Source organism: Odontesthes bonariensis, chromosome 2 (genome assembly GCF_027942865.1).
Source record: "Odontesthes bonariensis isolate fOdoBon6 chromosome 2, fOdoBon6.hap1, whole genome shotgun sequence".
Taxonomy (NCBI): Eukaryota; Metazoa; Chordata; class Actinopteri; order Atheriniformes; family Atherinopsidae; genus Odontesthes; species Odontesthes bonariensis.
Genome location: NC_134507.1, coordinates 44,492,630 through 44,514,251, shown reverse-complemented (window position 1 = coordinate 44,514,251; position 21,622 = coordinate 44,492,630). Strand labels below are relative to the sequence as shown.

Sequence of the window (21,622 nt, the reverse complement as noted above, 5' to 3'; positions counted from 1 at the left end):
GATGTCTCTGCAGCATCGTCCTGGACATGGAACAGTAGACCAGCTCTATACCCTCAGCAGGATCCTGGAGGGAGCATGGGAGTTCGCCCAAGCGGTCTACATGTGTTTTGTGGACTTTGAGAAGGCGTTCGACCGTGTCCCTCGGGGACTCTTGTGGGGGGTGCTCCGGGAGTATGGAGTGCCGGACCCCTTGATATGGGCTGTTCGGTCTCTGTATGACCGGTGTCAGAGTTTGGTCCGCATTGCCGGCAGTAAGTCGGACATGTTTCCTGTGAGGGTTGGACTCCGTCAGGGCTGCCCTTTGTCACCGATTCTGTTCATAATTTTTATGGACAGAATTTCTAAGCGCAGCCAGGGCGTTGAGGGGGTCCGGTTTGGCGACCTCAGAATCGGGTCTCTGCTTTTTGCGGACGATTTGGTTCTGTTGGCGTCGTCGGGCCGTGACCTTCAGCTCTCACTGGAGCGGTTCGCAGCCGAGTGTGAAGCGGCTGGGATGACCATCAGCACCTCCAAATCTGAGACCATGGTCTTCGGCCGGAAAAGGGTGGAATTCTCTCTCCGGGTCGGGAATGAGATCCTTCCCCAAGTGGAGGAGTTCAAGTATCTCGGGGTCTTGTTCACGAGTGAGGGACGAATGGAGCAGGAGATTGACAGACGGATCGGTGCGGCGTCTGCAGTGATGCGGGCTCTGCACCGGCCCGTCGTGGTGAAGAAGGAGCTGAGCCAGAAGGCCAAGCTCTCCATTTACCGGTCAATCTATGTTCCTACCCTCACCTATGGTCACGAGCTGTGGGTAGTGACCGAAAGAACGAGATAGCGAATACAAGCGGCCGAAATGAGTTTCCTCCGCAGGGTGTCTGGGCTCTCCCTTAGAGATAGGGTGAGAAGCTCGGTCATCCGTGAGGGGCTCAGAGTAGAACCGCTGCTCCTCCGCATCCAGAGGAGTCAGATGAGGTGGCTCGGGCATCTGGTTAGGATGCCTCCTGGACGCCTCCCTGGTGAGGTGTTCCGGGCCCGTACCACTGGGAGGAGGCCCCGGGGAAGACCCAGGACACGTTGGAGAGACTATGTTTCTCGGCTGGCCTGGGAACGCCTCGGGGTCCCCCCAGAAGAGCTGGAGGAAGTGGCCGGGGACAGGGACGTCTGGGTTTCTCTGCTCAAGCTGCTGCCCCCGCGACCCGATCCCCGGACCAGCGGAAGATGATGGATTGGTTACCAGGACTCAAAAGATACTACAAAAGATGACAGGACATGTTTCCTGAGGTACTGCTTGGATGTGGATCAGCTGTTTAGTGGATAGGATGGTGAATAGCGTTGATACCAGATGCCATTCACAAGGAGTATCTGGCAGTGTACTTGTAGAAGTACACTTCACAAATTGATCACTTTATTTCAAATCCATGTTGGTGTTACCATCAAGATCATTTTGGGCCTGACTGTACATGTCATGTGAAACTGTCAGCTAATCTAGTTAGCCTAGACATGGGTTTGGAACCGTAGCCACCTCTGATGTCATTACTGCGGTTTACCTTGTTGCAGATAATTTGCCTACAAAGAATGACCATGGTCAAATGTACTCACCGTTAATTCATTATTGCAGCTAGTATGATATTAGAGAGTCCACTATTTTGCTAAAAGAAACGAGAAATATAGAAATGTTTCCCTGTCCAAACATGCTTCACGTGACTCATCATAAATCATAAATCTTCATGTAATCAGTTTGATTGCAAAGCTCATCTTTGTCTGTTTTGTCTATTACCAGGTATAGAATTATAAGTGACTCTGCAGGCTGGCTGAACGTGGGAAAGGAGACTGGCCTGATAACAGTGAAAGGTGCCATGGACAGAGAGTCTCCCTTCGTCAAGAACGAAAACTACGTGGCACTTATTGGAGCATATGATGACGGTAAGTGTGAGGATAGACTTCCAAGTACAGCTGCTGTTCGGAGAAAATCTTAGATGCTAAAATTAAATTGTGCATTAAGTTGTGTAATTGTATAAGGGTCCTATAGGGCACAGAGAATGTCTTAATCCATAGGTCAGTTGTCAAATCATATATTGTAAAAATTAAGGGTCTCCAGCATCTCGGGGAGGGTCTCCGCCCTCTCAGTCGCTCTCCGTAGCCTTTCCCAGACAACCATAAATCAGGCTTGCAGAAAGCACTTTCCAACCAGGGTGTCAACTCTGCCTTGTCCCAAGCATAAGTGTGTTTAACCTTTTTATCAACAGGATGGAGAAAGGTTCTCCAGATTTCTTTGTGCTTTATTCTTCTGATGTATGTCTGTGTTGTCACTAGATGATATCCCACTCACAGGAACTGGTACTCTGATCATTCAGCTTCAGGATGTTAACGACAATGCTCCCACCATTGAGGAACGTGACATCATGGTATGTCTGAACACTCATCACATATTGAATACTTCTGATACAGATGAAAGCTAATGTGGGTGTTTGTGGATGTCATTTTAAAATACACTTAACAGAAAAAAATATTTAGTCGACTGCCATACAATAAAAAAGTTTAATTCTTTTTAGTGCTTTAATAACAAATAATAATTATAGACATACACAAATAATAATAAATAAAGATATAACATATTTTTATCATTAAAGTTATGCTGGGGCGGTCGGTGGTCTGAGTGGGTTAGGCAGCCGCCCCATGTACAGAAGTTACAGTCCCTGGTTCGAGTCCCGCACCGGACGGCCCTTTGCTGCATGTCTTCCCCCTCTCTCTGCCCCCTGCTTCCTGTCTCTCTCCAACTGTCCTATCATTAAATGCATAAAAAGCCCCCCCAAAAAAGTTGTGCTATTGTTATAGATGTATAACAAAATTAATAAAACAAGAATCAGCAGAGAAGCATTTAGAAAGTGCAGCAGAGAGAAGGGTGGTAGAAATCTTCTGAGATTAACACGAATGGGTTGGGGTGTTGTTTTTGTAATTTAGCAACAACTTAGTTTATGATGTCCCACACAGCATCAGCAGGTACCACAGGTGAACTCTCTTAATTGACAACATGGACAGAACTCACAGCCAACAGTTGAACATCTGGTGTGCTGATGCACTTCTTCAGTGACATGTCCAGGATTTCACAATCTGTTATCAAGCTCTGTAATCTCTCCTTTTCTGTCGCTTCTCTGTCTGCCCGGATATTATAATAGCCTGCTCGAGTGGTATTGGAGTTCTTGCAGCCATGTCTTGGTGAAACAAATAATATATCCTTACTGATATTTCTGCTGCATCTTCATCAGCGTTCTGAGCTTGTCCATTTTACCTGTTGGTCATTGTAAACTCCCCGTGATGATCAAGGGAAAAAAATATTTAAATTTCCTTCTCCTTTTTCTTTATTTTTGTTCCTGCTCTGCATCCTAGACATCTCCTCTTCCACTCGTATGGAAGTAGGACGTTACTTGTGCTTTGAAAAGCTCAATCAGCTGCTCCCACAAGCAAACATCTTTCGTGTTGCCATGGTTATGCATTATAAGAGATTTAGAAAATGAAAATAAGTCCCAAAAGAAATCCCTCCAGCACAGAAATGTTTCAAAACTCAGTGTTTTCAAATAAAGAAGTTCATTTAAAAAGCTCAGGAAGATGCAGGAAGAAACGGTACGTCCAAGTCTACTGCAGCAGGCTGTCTTTAATTTAAAAAAAAAAAAAGAAAGAAATTTCACTTGTTTGTTGGGCTCACGTCACTTTAGTTAAAATGTACTAATTGCATTCTCTCCTCAGGTATGTAACAAGAAACCAGTTCCTCGGCTGCTGACTGTAACTGATAAAGATGGAGCAGGCTTTGCTGCTCCCTACACCGTCTCTTTAAATGGCATGACAAAGGCCAACTGGACTGCAAGGATGAATGACAACAGTATGTAAATGGTTTATATTTACATGAAACTTTCTTGCACTTTAGGGAAATGTTGGTAGCAAACACGAACCGATTTCATCCAATCAAATTGCCTTTCCAAAGAGAAACTGACTACTTGAAGACATTTGCAAACTCAAACTACACCAGATTCTTTGAAAATTATTTTTGACCTTTTCTTTATTATGGGTACCAATGCCAAAGACATCAAGGCACACATATTAATATTGTGCATGGTCTCCGCTTCTTTTCTTCTTCTTCTTCCTCTGTGTGTGAGTAGTCCCGCATTGTTGCTCCGACCTATACAAAAAATAATCAAAACCTATCCCTTGATGGGGAATAGTGTGCTTGTATTTTTCTCTCTCATTACTGCAACGGTTTTCTGGAAAACTGGGGGGGGGGGGGATTTCCTGCTATAAGAAATGGATTGATTCTTTTAAAGTTTAAATGGGTCAGGACAGATTTAACTCTCACTGAAGAAAAGTTTTTTTTTTTTTGTTTTTTTTTGTTTTTTTTTTTGACACAATGGCAGTTTAAGTTTTAGGAAAAATTGTCCTCTGACAAGACACCTCTGTCCCCCACTCATATTTCACTGGCCCCAGATTAATCAGAAAAACCTCAAGCTTCTCTCACGTCCACAATGTCTCCTGCACCTAGACCATTATACATCAAAACTTATGAACAATGTGAGCGTCATTGTGCTGGGCCTCACGGTTTTCTTTCAGATCACCTCCGAGCGCAGAGAGGCACTCAGGCTCCCGTTGACTTCCATTATAAACCAGGTCTCCTGATTTCCTTCAAACCTGAGTGAGGGGTTTATTAAAACTGCCATAGAAACTATACCGTACATAGGAGCAGCATATAAATGACATCAGTGCCTTCTGCCCTCCCTTCTGGCGCTCCAGTTTAAGAATTTTTCATATGCGACTTGTGGTTTTGGAAGAGCGCCTGTTTGTTCGAGGCAAGGTTTTTAGGATCAAACGGCAAGTCTTCTGTCTGTTGGAGCAATAACCTGTACTCCCTCCCTGCCCCCCCGCTATGGAGACAAGAAGCAGTCTCCATAGCAACTAATTACATAGCTGATCCTCCTTCTTCACTGCAGTTTTCATGTTATAAGGGGACAGCCAAGATGGCTGATTTGAGTTTTTGTCACATGCTCCGTTATACATGCAATTCAATTCATTTTTATTTATATAGCGCCAAATACAACAAATGTCATCTCAAGGCACTTAGATAGTAAGTCCAATTCAAACCAATTGGAATTCAATTAATGCAGTGAAATGTAACCCTGCGTGACTTCTTAAATGGGTTTTAACTGCAAAACGAGAATAAATTAAAAGCGTGAAATACACTACAAATGTACAAAAAATAAACTGAAAAATATAAAAGGTCCTTGAAATATATTTTTTAAAATATACTAACCATCATCAGCATGTTGTGGTTGCCAGCAAGAAAGCCAAGGAAAAAGTCGGGGGTGCAAGCCTTTGAAATAGATTTTTGTCTTTTTTTTTTTTTTTTTTTTTTTTTTCCAATAGATGTCCATAAAAGACTGTATTTGTGATATTAATTAGAAAACATAACGGGACCACAACCTGATGTCCCAGTTGTGTCCAGGCTTTCTCTAAGCTCCTGTTGGCTAGTAAAGCCTGTGGAGGCTGCATGAAAGCTCCTGGAGTGCAAAGTGAGGTGTCAATCAAAAGTTAAGGAGAGCGACTTTATTTTGAATTTATATTTCCACTGTATCAGAAATGTTTACATGCTAATGGGACCTATAAGTAAGAATATGACAGTTTTGGCACCGCTCCCATAGATGCAGTCTGTGGGAATATACTGAGGAAGCAATTTTTTGGGAAAAAAGTGGATTACGAGGACTTCTGCTGGGAAAATGTAGTTAATGGGTTACCAAGAGGCTTTATAAGTTCATCATCTGCAATTTGAGATTAAATAGTTTTTTCAAAAATACTTTGCGTCAGCTAAATAGCGCAAATTTAAAGGGATTTGTTTTATTCAAATATGTTTATGAATAGAAATATTGTTACAGGCTGAGCCTTCCCATTTAAAGCTGCGGTCAAGAAGTAGAATTTGTAACTGCATTTTTAAGTACCAGGTGCTTTCTGAATGTATCACAGATCTTTCACACACGTTGAGTAAAAGGATGCTATAGTTTGTGTGAAAAATTGGAACTGGTTTGGTATGCACTCAGATTTGAGGTGGGGATGCATGGCATGCAACAAAAAGAACAAAAATGACCAGATTCAATGCAGGGGGTCTAAACTGCATTTACTCTTTTATTCAATCATTTCTTCTTTCTTTCAGAAACGGGCATCATCCTGACTTTGGCCACTGATCTGGCCAGAGGAATATACAATGTGGTCTTAAAGGTGTCGGACACTGGGGGCATGGTGCAGGACAGCACTGTAAAGGCTGAAGTGTGTGACTGCACTGGAGAAGACGTGCAATGCAAGGACATACGAGGTGCAGGCGGCACTAACCTGCCCGTCATTCTGGGGATACTCGGGGGCATCCTGCTGCTTCTCAGTGAGTTTGACATTTGGTTTTCTTTCAAGACGGAAAGATTGTTCCTTCAAGTCAAAGAATAGATTAAGATGTACTTGCCTCATCATTCAGGAGTTAGATGTGCTGTTTGGGCAAGTTAATGTAGCTTGGCATGCTCATGTCAAAAAAGGCATTTGTTGTGGTCCGTCACTGGCACATTTCCACAGATGTGGTGCAAACCGGGGAATATATTCAGCAGGGCAGAAGTACTGCTGCGTTTTCTGGCTTCAGGAGAACAATGAGCCTCTGACCCAGAAGGATGTTCAGCCTTGATGCAGAGAATATACTTAATGGAGCAAACACTCCCAACTGATTTCAGTCTGAAGTCATGAAGCTCCTTTATTTTTTCATTTTTAGTGCTGGCGCTGCTGCTGTTGCTGTTTGCAAGGCGTAGGAGAGGAGAGAAGAAGGAGCCGCTGCTGCTGGATGACGACATCAGAGACAACATCTATTACTATGATGAAGAGGGAGGCGGAGAGGATGATCAGGTAACAGATGGCTTGGGTTAATCTAAGGAACAAACGTCCAGCACAGCACACATCAAGTATTTTCCAAGTGGCTTAAAATTCTATTGAAATAAAACTCTTTAGTGTAAAAACTGACCGGTTCTGAAGTGAACATATTACACTGTCGTTTCTTACACACTAAGGGCGTATTCACACCTACCTCGTTTGGTCCGGACCAAACGGACCAGATTTTCGTTGGTTCGGACCTTTTGGGATGGTCTGAATACAAACCACCGAACTCTGGTCCGGACCACACAACCGAGACGAGCTGAAAGGTCGGACTCGGTCCGGATCAAACGAACCCTGGTGCGGATCTTTTGGAGGTGTGAAAGCAGACCGGACCTAATCCCAGACTTTTTGCTTTTTTGTACCTCGGGAGCATCCGTCTGCTGCTAGGTAACAGAACAGAGCGTCGATCTTCTAATTACTAGACCGGCTGTGGTAAAGCTAGCGAAAGACCGAAAATGAGTCACTTTTGAACTTAGCACTTTGTGTTGCGCGTGTCGATTCTGACCAATAGCCGAACGACTTCAGGGCGCGAGGCTTTGTTGACATATTTTGGTCCGTTTACTGAAATGTACAGCCTGAAAGCGAACCGCACCAAAATGAAAAAAAAAAGGTTCGGACCAAAGCAAGTGAACTATCGGACTTTCCTGGTCTGAATACGCCCTAAAACTTTAGCAGTAACATGCACTATACTAACTGCTCCATTTCAACTCAGTTAAATGAATATCTTAACATGGGCATTGATTGTATTTGATATCTATGGCAGGTATTTATCTATACCATTTATTTTCTGTCAATCTGTTGGTTGCTCTTTTTTACTTTTATCAGTCTCGCATAGTTGTGAAGGTCCACTCTTTTATTTATTTCTGTGCAAATTTAAGGTTTGTGAACGTTTATTTCCGCACATCTCTAAGTTCCCACCACAGTGTTGATTGGCAGCTGTTGAGAATAATCTCTCGCTGTTCCCCAATCAGGTGTGTATTAACACACCCCAGCAAAGTGCTTTCATAGAGGCACCCACACTCACTGATGACCAGTTAATAAAGTTTATTTGGGCTGCTACTTCCACTCTGAATGACAATGACAATATGTCATGTGTTCATATTGGACATACGAGCATTTTCATAATGTTCAGACCTACTGAGTAACAGGATTTCTGATTAAAGACCTAGAAATTAAAAAGGATGTGCTTCTGCTTATTTTTATTTTTTTCCCACATAGCTGTAGTTGAGTTTTTACTTTGTCTTTTGATTTAAAAAAAAAAATAAAACAAAGGAGCCCTTGTGCAGTGACTGGATGAGTATTAGTGTCACAGCTGGAACAGAGTAAACATGATTCCTGCTCTCTCTGTCAGGACTTTGATCTCAGCGTCCTGCACCGGGGTCTTGATAACCGGCCCGAGGTGTTCAGGAATGACGTGATGCCTAACTTCATGCCGGCTCCTCAGTACCGACCTCGGCCCGCCAACCCAGAGGAGATTGGCAACTTCATCGATGATGTGAGTAAAGCATTTTAGTTCATCATGGCGAGTTGCCACGTGTCATGTTTTATTTTTGAGTTGTTCTCCATATTTGAAAACCTATAGATCCAATTCAGTAAATGAGAACATGTTTGTGGCTGTTCCTCAGAACCTGAAGGCTGCAGACAACGACCCGACAGCACCCCCCTACGACTCGCTGCTGGTGTTTGACTACGAGGGAGGCGGCTCTGATGCAGGAAGCCTCTCCTCTCTGAACTCGTCGAGCAGCGGAGACCAAGACTACAACTGTCTGAGTGAATGGGGCCCCCGCTTCAAGAAACTCGCTGACATGTACGGCGGAGGAGAAGATGATGACATGCTGTAAACGTACCAAAGCGCTAACTTTATGGGGTGTATGGCTGCATGTATGTTAAGTTTCTCATCATTGGGATATTTGTTGATTGATCTTCATTCTCATTAGTATTTCACAGCACAGTCGGTTGTTTTTTCTGACAGCTTGCTCGTAGACTGATGACTAAACCTGCTTTTTGTTTGCTGTACGCTTCGTTCAGGAGCCAAAGTGCAGACTTCAGATTTGTATCTTTTTGGGGGCACACTCACAGGTCTGCGGCTTCATAGTTAAGGTTTGGGTTAAATTGGCATAAGTAATGGTGCTTTGGTTTTTCTTTTTTGTTTTGATTGCTCTTTGTGGCATTTGTACAAGTGTTTTATATTTGAAGAAAAAATTGGTGATGATTTGGATGAAATCCAGGCACAGCCATTCAATGCAACCGTAACCTGAGACGGTGAGCTCAATGAGTTATCAATAAATACTTTTTTTTTTTAAATGTATTTGCATCTGTTCAGTTTTAAATTTAACTTTTTTTATATAAAGTTCTTAATACAGTGGATCTGTGAATCTGTCTTTTATTTCATTATAAGTACATAAAACCTCCAGGAGCTGAACTGCTGAGAAAATGATATTCTTTACTTGTCTCTTCAGAACACATGATAGAAGAGGACACTGAATCTGAATGGTCAAGGCAAGTTTATTTGTACAGCACAATTCAACAACAAGGTGATTCAAAGGGCTTTACAGAGACATTAAAACGGTAGAAATAAAAAGCAGGATTTAAATTTTATACAAGTTAAAATATGATATAGTTTTGAAACTCAAGCTTCAGATTTGGAGCTTTATTCAAACGCAGCTGAAAATAGGTGTGTCTTCAGCCTGGACTTAAACACACTGAGTGTTTCAGCTGATCTGAGGCTTTCTGGGAGTTTGTTCCAGACATGTGGAGCATAGAAGCTGAATGCAGCTTCTCCATGTCTGGTTCTGACTCTGGGAACTGATAGAAGACCGGATCCAGATGACCTGAGGGGTCTGGGAGGTTCATACTGGGTAAGGAGGTCCCGGATGTATTCTGGTCCTGGACCATTCAGAGCTTTATAGACCAGCATCAGAACTTTAAAGTCTATCCTCTGATGGACAGGCAGCCAGTGTAAAGACCTCAGAGCTGGACTGATGTGGTCCACTGTTTTGGTCTTAGGGAGGACTCGAGAAGCAGAGTTCTGAATAAGCTGCAGTTGTCTAACTCAGGGGTCCCCAACCACCGGGTCGCGGTCCAGTACCGGAAACTTCCAGCCAACAGTTCACCATCTGGGATGCAGAGGGACATGTCCAGGAGTCCACCACTGGAATCCTCCTTTTCTGGCTGTAGCCAGGCAGCAACAGTCTGACGGCAGGCTTACAGAGGTGTATCTCTCATACTAATTCTGTCAGAAGCTATTTTTTTTTCTTTCCACAGTCACCTCATGCACTGTGGGAGAGGAATGTTGTCCCATTTTTGTTTGTTTCATGATGCTCCTAACCTTTTTTTTTTCTTGCTGAAATGTGCAAGGCCTTCCCTGAATAAATGTCGTCCTGAGCATATGTTGCACTATCGGTGCTGGTGGGGCCTTTTCCAGATGTGTAAGTTACATTTTCAGAGGCACTGATGCACCCTTATGCTGTCAGAGAGCCAGTGTTTTCTAACTGAGTACTCATAACAAGCCAGATGGTCCCTCTCCTTTAAAGTTCCAGAGGACATCCACAATTTCAAAATAGTTTTTCGAATTTCGTCTCACCGTAGAAGAGTTTTATACTCTGCCTCAGTCCATTTTAAATGAGCTTTGGTCCAGAGAAGACGGCAGAGCTTCTGGATCATGTTCACGTGTGGCTTCTTCTCTGCATGACAGAGCTTTAAGCTGCATCTGTGGATGGTACGCTGAGCTGTGTTCACAGACTGTGATTTCTGGAGGTGTTTCTGAGCCCACTTTTTTAACACAGTGCTGCCTGAGGGCCTGAAGATGACAGACATCCAGTATTCATTTTCTTGGGCCTATCCCAGCTGCCACTGGGTACACCCTGGACAGGGGGCCAGTCCATCGCAGGGCCACACAGAGGCAAACCACCATCTACACTCACTCACTCCTAGGATCAATTTAGTGCCAGCAACTAAGCTTGCATGCATGTTTTTGGGTGGTGGGAGGAAGCCGGAGTACCCAGAGAGAACCCGCGCATGGGGAGAACATGCAAACTCCACAAATAAAGGCACCAGCTGGGATTTGAACCAGGAACCCTCTTTCTCTGAGGTGCACACCAGCCTGCAGCCCATTGTTTCAAAGTTGCTCCACTTTTTTGCAGATTGCTGACTGAATCACGTTAACATAATTACTTGCACCATGTACTTTCAGCTGTTACTTTTTGGACCACTTACTCTTCCAGCCTTTTTTTTTTTTTTTTTTTTTTTTTGTCCCTGTGCCAACTTTTTTTGGAGTTTAAAGTGGGATGAAATAATCTCCATTTAAACATTTGATATGTTTTCTATTATGAATAAAATATTTGTTTATGAGATGTGCAACTCTTGGCATTCTGTTTTAATTTACAGTGTACAATTTTGGAATTGGATTTTTATGTGCAATGCTCTCTAAAATGTTGAAACAGTTGGCTTAAGAGCTGTTTCATGAACAGACGTGCCATTCCTTCATTATTTCTTACTCAGTTAAGCAGGTAAAGGTTTTAGAATTGATTGGATGTGTAAACTGCTCATGTGAACCCATATGTGGTCAAAGGAAAAAAATTCCTTTAAAAAATTCTAAATTAAAGAAAAAAACTTGACTGTCCAACTGACACCACAGCTTATATGATCCTTCCTAAAATAAAGAAAATAATTCTTCTGAACACAGCAATGTAGAGACACCATTATACAACTCTTCCATCATTAAAAGACTTAATGACAGCATATAGAGGTCACCACAATATGCAAACTATTCATTTGTAGAATGGAAGGTAGAGCCCTCAGCTTTATGACTCGCCTCACATGGAACCAGCTCCCAGTTTGGGTTTGAGAGGGAGGTAGACGCCCTCTCCACTGTTAGGATTAGGCTTGAAACTTTATAGAGATTATAGCTGGGGCTGGTTCAGACGACCCTAAACCATTCCTTTGGTTATGCTGCTATTGGCCTTGGCTGTTGGGGGATCTCCCATGAGTACCTTTCCTCACTCTGTTTTCTTTACTCTGTTTTTATGTATATGCCATTGCTGCTGTAATCATATTAGATTTTTTTTCACCTCTGGCAGCTATCATTACCATGGTGATTTTGTATTTGTTGGCATCTCCGACTATCATCTCAAGCCCCAATCAGTTGAAGCAAATGGCCACCCTTTTTGAGTCTGGTTCTGCAGGAGTTTTTTTCCAGTTAAAAATCCTGTAAAAAGTCTGTATTTGGAGCCAGCATGTAGCGTTATCAGATACCATCATAAAGGGAAATGTCGTCTACTAAAAGTGCAAGAGGGGAAAAGGGAACTATCCGTCGCCCCTTGCCGATACTGCTGCTAGCTGAGGCCAAAACCAAGAAGATTCAAGACATGCCACCAAATCAGAAAGGTGTGCTGCCATTGATATGAAAAAAAAAAGTCAAATGAACTTCTTCCGTCTTTTAATGAATAGTTTGACAAATCTAAACAGCCTCTCTGCTGCTCTACAAGCACTCAGAACCGTGAGGAAGAGCAGTCTCCCGATTCTGTTGCATTCCCACCAAGTACACCTCCCTGGATAAGCTGCAGTGGAAAAAACAGGAGGCTGCAATCCACGTGGTTAGATCTGGAAGGGGTAGCCAGGCACAATGACATAATCGCTTGCATTCCAATTTCAGTCAATGGAGTACGGAGGTCACTGGGTTTTTATCTGCCCTGACAAAACCATGGAGGTGATGGAGCAGCGACAGAGCTTAAAATGAGAAACTGAAACCGTTGTGAGTACACTGTTAAGATGACAGTTTCTTTCTTCCCCTACTTGTATCCTGACCTACATTTTTGTGCTTTCAAGGAGCAATATTTTAGTTTATTGTCTCCAGCTATTCGAGAGTTGAAGATAAAAGATCCTGTTCTTAACAAGTTTGTTTAACATCCCGTTTTGCATAATGTTTCATTGTGAAATATCTGCTTAATATTATGGATTACAGACTTCTTCCACAGCCAAAGCTACATCCAAAGGATGTTGCTATCCTTTTTCACAAGTCTGTGCCTTTTCATTTCAACTCATCAACCAGGTGGTCATCATAGTAACCACCTCCTTTCCAGTGATACTGGTGAATACATTTGGGTCTAACTCAGATGGTCCAGCTTTTTCCATAACATGTTTAATCTAATTCCAGCCGATGGCTCAAGCTGTATCCTGAGAGATGGAGATTTTAAAATTAAATTCAGTTAAAATGTATTTATACAGCACCAAATAACAACAAATGTCCTCTCAAGGCACTTAAAAAATAATCCAAATCAAGCCAATTAGAGTTCAGTTCATTGTAATACAATCATTATCAGATCAAATTCATTAAATTCAAAATTGGTCCAATTGATTCAGAGCAAAAAAAATTCCCCTACCTTCTCTAGCCTATCACTCGCATTTCCTCCTAACCTACTTAATATTATCGACAAATCTTTATTGACTGCCTCCCATTCTTTGTTGCTATTTGCCCTAGGCCACTTAACTCTAGCTTTCTGCTCCATATTTCTCTCTCTAACTGGCCTGTTCACCTCAGTATCAGCTGCATCCCTCCTTAGAACCTCCTCCCCCTCCGTAGCTGTGTTATTGATATCCTTCGGACTGTGGTTTTCTACCTGCCGCTGGACTTCATCCGACTTACTCGATTGACTTCCTAAAAAGTACTGATCGATACGGCCACACTGCCCTTCTTTTACCACATATCTCTTTCTTTCCTGATGCGTAAGAGCTTCTATTTGGACGGTTAGGTCACCACAGAACTGCACAATGGCCATGATGGGCATTTGTTTTTCCAAGATTTACTTTAGCTTGAAATAGCCTTACTTCCTTTGACCCAAATGAAAAATATAAGTATCATATAAGTAGGTATATGTAAATACAAGTAAAATATAAGTGATCATATGCCCGATGTAAGAGAGCTTTGTAGTTTGGGGCTTTTCATCTTTGACCTTGTATTGCCACAGAGAGAGGATGCACCTGTTTTTGTCATTTAAAATGATAACATTACAAAAAAGGAAATGAGGAGGGGGAAAAAAAGAAGCACATCAGAGACACATTGTGTGTGTCCAGGGTAGTGTCCAGCAGAGAGCAGCACTGAGCTGCTGTAGTAAAACGTGACCCCTTGGCTTGTTTGAGGAGGCTCACACAAACCTTTATTCTGTAGGTGCTGGAGAAAGTTTTCTGTGGGAACAATTTGAATAAGATTGGGTTACATTTGTGACTAAAACCTAGCAATTTAAAGACATAGGCTTTGCTGAAGGAGGTTAAAATTCTTTTTTTTTTTTTTTCAATTCATTTTTATTTATATAGCGCCAAATACAACAAATGTCATCTCAAGGCACTTAGATAGTAAGTCCAATTCAAGCCAATTGGAATTCAATTAATTAATAATAATCATAATTCATAAAATAATCCAATTCGTTCATATAGAGCCAATTCAAAAACAATTTCCTAGCTAAGGAAACCAACAGATTGCACTGAAAACTTTTTCTTTTTCGGTCCAATCTCCCGGCCTGAGCGTGCCTGAGGCGACTGTGGAGAGAAACGACTCCCTTTGAACAGGAAGAAACCTCTGGCAGAACCAGACTCAGGAAGGGTGGCCATCCGCCTCGACCAGCTGGGGTTTGAGAAGACAGAAAGGGGGGGAGGGGGGGAGGGACGCAGCGGCGGCGGCACTGTAACACCATTCAAAGGATATCTGTTGGAACAGGGAAACACGAGTTAATGACCACAATAATGTCACATATACATAAAGAGAGTAAAGTGAGGAAAGGTGTAACAGATGAGGCCCCCCAGCAGTCTAGGCCTATAGCAGCTTAACTATGGGATGTTTCAGGATTACCTGAGCCATCCCTATTCAAGGTAAACACAAGAAACTTGTGCTAACGAAAATAAATAAATAAATAAAGGACCAGACTCAGTGAGTAATTCCCTATACTCCCTATATAGATCTGCTCCTCACACCACAACAACCATCTTTTTACAGCCACAAGCTACCTCAGCCTCTCACCAACTGCACACCAGTCACAGCGGGGTGGGGATGCAAACCCTGGTTCGGGTAGGGGGAGAAATAAAAGAGGTAAGATAAGCGGGAATGGGATGCAAACCCTGGTTCGGGTAGGGGGTAATGAGCTTGGACCGATTCTTTTCACTTTATACATGCTTCCATTAGGTAACATTATTAGACAGCATGGCATAAATTTCCATTGCTATGCTGATGATACTCAGCTGTACTTATCTATAAAACCAGATGAACCCAATAGGTTGGTCAGACTACAAGCATGTCTTAAAGACATAAAGACCTGGATGACTCAGAACTGTCTGCTTCTAAATTCAGACAAAACTGAAGTCGTTATCTTTGGACCTGAGCGCTTCAGGGAGAGATTGTCTAGCTATATAGTTACTCTAGATGGTATTTCCTTGGCTTCTAGTTCTACAGTGAGGAACCTTGGAGTTATTTTTGACCAGAACTTATCATTTGACTCGCATATAAAACAGGTTTCTAGGACTGCCTTCTTTCATCTTCGTAATATTGTTAAAATCAGGAACATCTTGTCTCAGAGTGATGCAGAAAAACTAGTCCATGCATTTGTTACTTCAAGATTGGACTACTGTAATTCTTTATTATTGGGCTGTCCCACATATTCTCTGAAAAGCCTTCAGTTGATCCAAAATGCTGCAGCCAGAGTTTTGATGAGAACTAACAGGAGAGATCATATTTCTCCAGTTTTAGCTTCTCTTCATTGGCTCCCTGTTAAATTCAGAATAGAATTTAAGATTCTTCTCCTTACATATAAAGCTCTTAATGACCGAGCTCCATCATATCTTAAAGATCTCATTGTAAGATATTTTCCTAACAGAGCACTTCGTTCCCAAACTGCAGGTTTACTTGAGGTTCCCAGAGTTTCTAAAAGTAGAATGGGAGGCAGAGCCTTCAGTTATCAGGCCCCTCTATTGTGGAATAAGCTGCCAGTAAATGTCCGGGAAGCAGACACCCTTTCCACTTTTAAGATCAGGCTTAAAACTTTCCTTTTTTATAAAGCTTATAGTTAGGTCTGTTGAATCTGATAGTGTGTCTGCTAGTGTGTCTTGTCCTGCCTCCACCTCTGGCACCCTCTATACTTTCATTACCCCCTACCCGAACCAGGGTTTGAATCCCCACCCCGCTGTGACTGGTGTGCAATTCAATTCAATTCATTTTTATTTATATAGCGCCAAATACAACAAATGTCATCTCAAGGCACTTAGATAGTAAGTCCAATTCAAGCCAATTGGAATTCAATTAATTAATAATAATCATAATTCATAAAATAATCCAATTCGTTCATATAGAGCCAATTCAAAAACAATTTCCTAGCTAAGAAAACCAACAGATTGCACTGAAAACTTTTTGTTTTTCGGTCCAATCTCCCGTCCTGAGCGTGCCTGAGGCGACTGTGGAGAGAAACGACTCCCTTTTAACAGGAAGAAACCTCTGGCAGAACCAGACTCAGGAAGGGTGGCCATCCGCCTCCACCAGCTGGGGTTTGAGAAGACAGAAAGGGGGGGGGGCCGCGGCGGCGGCGGCACTGTAACACCACTCAAAGGATATCTGTTGGAACAGGGAAACACGAGTTAATGACCACAATAATATCACATATACATAAAGAGAGTAAAGTGAGGAAAGGTGTGACAGATGAGGCCCCCCAGCAGTCTAGGCCTATAGCAGCTTAACTATGGGATGTTTCAGGATTACCTGAGCCATCCCTAACTATAAGCTTTATCAGAAAGGAAAGTTTTAAGCCTGGTCTTAAAAGTGGAAAGGGTGTCTGCTTCCCGGACATTTACTGGCAGCTTATTCCACAATAGAGGGGCCTGATAACTGAAGGCTCTGCCTCCCATTCTACTTTTAGAAACTCTGGGAACCTCAAGTAAACCTGCAGTTTGGGAACGAAGTGCTCTGTTAGGAAAATATCTTACAATGAGATCTTTAAGATATGATGGAGCTCGGTCATTAAGAGCTTTATATGTGAGGAGAAGAATCTTAAATTCTATTCTGAATTTAACAGGGAGCCAATGAAGAGAAGCTAAAAACTGGAGAAATATGATCTCTGCTGTTAGTTCTCATCAGAACTCTGGCTGCAGCATTTTGGATCAGCTGGAGGCTTTTCAGAGAATATGTGGGAATATGTGTAATAAAGAATTACAGTAGTCCAATCTTGAAGTAACAAATGCATGGACTAGTTTTTCTGCATCACTCTGAGACAAGATGTTCCTGATTTTAACAATATTACGAAGGTGAAAGAAGGCAGTCCTAGAAACCTGTTTTATATGCGAGTCAAATGATAAGTTCTGGTCAAAAATAACTCCAAGGTTCCTCACTGTAGAACTAGAAGCCAAGGAAATACCATCTAGAGTAACTATATAGCTAGACAATTTCTCCCTGAAGCGCTCAGGTCCAAAGATAACGACTTCAGTTTTGTCTGAATTTAGAAGCAGACAGTTCTGAGTCATCCAGGTCTTTATGTCTTTAAGACATGCTTGTAGTCTGACCAACCTATTGGGTTCATCTGGTTTTATAGATAAGTACAGCTGAGTATCATCAGCATAGCAATGGAAATTTATGCCATGCTGTCTAATAATGTTACCTAATGGAAGCATGTATAAAGTAAAAAGAATCGGTCCAAGCACAGAACCCTGGGGAACTCCATGACTTACTCTGGTGTGTGAGGAAGATTCTTCATTTACAAGAACAACCCCCCCCCCCCCCCCCTCCCCCCCTCCCCCTTTCTGTCTTCTCAAACCCCAGCTGGTGGAGGCGGATGGCCACCCTTCCTGAGTCTGGTTCTGCCAGAGGTTTCTTCCTGTTAAAAGGGAGTCGTTTCTCTCCACAGTCGCCTCAGGCACGCTCAGGCCGGGAGATTGGACCGAAAAACAAAAAGTTTTCAGTGCAAACTGTTGGTTTTCTTAGCTAGGAAATTGTTTTTGAATTGGCTCTATATTAACGAATTGGATTATTTTATGAATTATGATTATTATTAATTAATTGAATTCCAATTGGCTTGAATTGGACTTACTATCTAAGTGCCTTGAGATGACATTTGTTGTATTTGGCGCTATATAAATAAAAATGAATTGAATTGAATTGAATTGAATTGAATTGAATTGAAAAGGGAGATTGGATATAGGTCTATAATGAGCTAACACTTCTGAATCAAGAGTAGGTTTTTTAAGTAAAGGTTTATTACAGCAACCTTAAAAGTCTGAGGTACATATCCTGTCAACAAAGACAGATTGATCAAATCCAATATGGAAGTGTCAATTAATGGGAAAACCTCCTTGAACAGTCTGGTTGGGATTGGGTCTAAAACACAAGTTGATGGTTTAGAAGAGACTATTGCTGTTGTTAGTTCAGAGAGATCAACTGGGCAGAAGCCGTCTAAATATAAATCAGGTTCTAAAGATACTTCTAAAGCTGTTGTACCTGATGATACATCACTGATAATAGTGGGAAGGACTCCATCAATCTTCTCTCTGATAGAAACAATTTTATTAATAAAGAAGCTCATGAAATCATCACTGCTGAGAGTTAAAGGAATAACTGGCTCAGCAGAGCTCGGACTCTTAGTCAGACTGGCTACAGTGCTGAAAAGAAACCTGGGATTGTTCTTATTCTCTTCTATCAATGATGAATAATAAGCAGTTCTAGCTTTACGAAGGGCTTTCTTATACGTTATTAAACTATCTTTCCAGACTAACTGAGACTCTTCTAAATTAGAGGAACGCCACTGTCTCTCCAGCTTTCTTGCAGTCTGCTTTAAAGCACGCAGCTGTGAATTATACCAAGGAGCCAACCTCTTCTGACTGATTACCTTCCTTTTCAGAGGGGCAACATTGTCCAGTGCTGTACGCATTGAAACTATAGTGCTGTCAACAAGAGAGTCAAGTGTTGGTGGAGTAAAGTTTAGGTAGTCGTCCTCTGTCATATCTGCACATGGCAGTGAAGAAAAGGATGATGGAATTAATTCTTTAAATCTGGTTACAGCATCCTCTGATAGACACCTTCTATACGTAAATTTCTTCTCAGAAACTGTATAGTCAAGTAATGTAAACTCAAAGGTTATCAGAAAATGGTCAGATAAGACAGGGTTATGAGGGAACACTGTTAACTGTTCACTCTCAATGCCATAAGTCAGAACAAGATCAAGGGTGTGATTAAGGCAGTGAGTCGCTCTGTGAACACTCTGAGAAAATCCAATAGAGTCCAATATAGAATTAAAGTTCATATTCAGGCTGTCATTTTCAACATCTACATGAATATTAAAGTCACCCACTACAATGACTTTATCTGTACTCAGCACTAACTGGGATAAAAACTCTGAGAATTCAGACAGAAACTCAGAATAAGGGCCAGGTGGACGATACACAACAACAAACACAAGAGGTTTCTGGGATTTCCACTTTGCTTAGATCCAAGGACTCAGGCCAGCTGGTCCAGTCCAGAGTCCAGAGTCCAGACTAAACATGGAGAAGCAGCATTTAGCTGTTATGCTGCAAACAAGTGGAACAAACTGCCAGTGGAGATTAAACTTTCACCAAATGTAGACATTTTTAAATCCAGGTTAAAAACATTTCTTTTCTCATGTGTCTATGCATGAAATATCTTTTAACTTATCTAGCAGGCATGCAAACTGGTCAGGGGTGAAAAAGGTGAGAAGGGTACACGGACACACGGCACGCGCGGAAAAGCGGAAACATGAGACGCATTAAGTTGTAAATTATACAAAATATATATTATAAAATATACAGTATGTCCCATTTGCATTAAGTAGAGAACAGCTGTGCAGCATAAAAGATGAATTTATAGGTACAGTAGGCCTATCAATTGCATTTACTGTACTATTATGTGTTTGATATATAACATCACAGGTCTTCAAAAACATTTAACTGTAGTATCATACATTTAATTACATTAAATTTAACGAAAAATTTAGTCCCATGGTCCTTAAAGGGATACTACAAGTATGTAGGATTAAACGTTTAATTAATTACTGCCCCAAGACAGCCTATGCTTAGTAATAGCCTGAACGATGACTCTCCCGACCACTTTCACGGTCCGCTGTCATTAAACCACGAAAGTGAACGTTTGGCATGCCGAGCCAAACGAGCTCCACGGGAAAAACTTATATCAGCAATTCACTTGACGTACCGCCAGAGACAAATTTGTATCGACAGCTGGCACTCTAACAGAAAAACATTCTCGCGGCAAGCTTAGTTAAACGGCATTTTTTCATGACAGTGTAAGTTTTGAGACATGCATGCCACGAGCACTACGTAATCCTACATTGTGCCCCCTTTTAACTTCGATTGATGGTGCATCATACTGGATGAACACGAGTGCACCTGTAGGCTGTCATCATCAACGGGGGTGTGGGCGAACAGCGAGGGGATGGGGGTCGACCTGTGGCAGAGCTCTCCGGACTCTGCATTGATAAACTCACGACGAATGAAACGACCTCCTCAAATGGGCAAAATGTTCCCTTTCCGTGATTATCGGAGGGTATTATGAAGGGGCATACCTCGTTAAAAAGCCAAGTCCGGCGACAATTAAGGTCTCCATTGACGTTGGCTAAAAGTATTAGCAAAGCCCTGAACTTGTGTGGAAGGCGCTAGTTAGCCACTCTACAGTTACCTCGAGTAGCACTAACACAAACAGCGTTCTGTGAGGCGGTGAAATATCGAGGAATTGTTGACTATTTCAAGTCTGTTATCAAGACATTTAGCTGACACTTGTATCAAAGACACTATTAAAAGCACATTAATTGATCTAACGACACAATTCGTTATGAAGACTATTTCAGGACATCAGTCAAATTGTAGCAGGGGGGTGGTCCGGGAGGGGGGGGGGGTGGGGGTGTGAATAGGGGTTCGCCCTCCTCACTTCTGATTGGTGATAGTGGTTCTCTCACACGCCACTCTTGTCAGTCATTTGTTGTCACATAGGTCTAGTGTAGTTTTGAGGTTCACAGTTCCACTCGCTAGTTGACATGCTCACCCCCCCCCCCCCCCCTATTTTTTTTTCTCCTCGGATCTACGCGATTCAGAAGAATGACCCATTTTGATTTCAAAACGGCGAATTTCGCCGAAAGGTGGCAAGTTTGCATGCCTGTCTAGACTGTTGCCTGATTTTAAATTCATTTAAATGATTTTATTTGTTTCTCTTTATATTCTTTTATGTATTTTTAATGCTTCTTGCACTCCCTGCTGCAATGCTTTTATTTTATGTAAAGCACTTTGAACTGTTTGTACATGAAATGTGCTATACAAATAAATTTGATTTGATTTGATTTGATTTGCGTGGGAAAAACTGAGAATCAGAGATTCAAAAGAGCTCAAACTAATCTTGGGTCTGGGACTGATTAGTAACCCTGATCTGAAGATAGCTGCCACTCCTGCAAAAACAAATATGATTTAATTTTAATGTGCAAAACTAACTGCACTACAATGAGGAAAAGTATTCTGTTCATAAAACAGCTGCTCTAAAATGTATTTTCTTGTTAAAGTCAACACAGAAAAGAATTAGTTAAACATTTTAAAAGACTGCGAACTATGTTGTGATAAACTGTGGAATGAGACCATTAAACATTTTTTTCATTCAGATAAGAAATACTCATTTTGATGACATGGCAGAGCAGGAATTAAAGCCAAACCCACT

At 41.9% G+C, this 21,622-nt stretch overlaps 1 protein-coding gene across 1 annotated transcript in view; it reads left to right on the top strand.

The window, feature by feature from the left end:
• LOC142398204 (cadherin-1-like) overlaps nt 1-9,292 on the top strand; it is a 32,425-nt gene extending 23,133 nt beyond the window's left edge. The window contains exons 12-18 of the mRNA XM_075482167.1: nt 1,763-1,905; nt 2,296-2,387; nt 3,727-3,859; nt 6,173-6,394; nt 6,770-6,900; nt 8,279-8,422; nt 8,553-9,292. Coding sequence (XP_075338282.1) covers nt 1,763-1,905; nt 2,296-2,387; nt 3,727-3,859; nt 6,173-6,394; nt 6,770-6,900; nt 8,279-8,422; nt 8,553-8,768 — 1,081 coding nt within the window. The 3' untranslated portion in view covers nt 8,769-9,292. The remainder of the gene's footprint in view (nt 1-1,762; nt 1,906-2,295; nt 2,388-3,726; nt 3,860-6,172; nt 6,395-6,769; nt 6,901-8,278; nt 8,423-8,552) is intronic.
• Nucleotides 9,293-21,622: the final 12,330 nt, after the last annotated feature.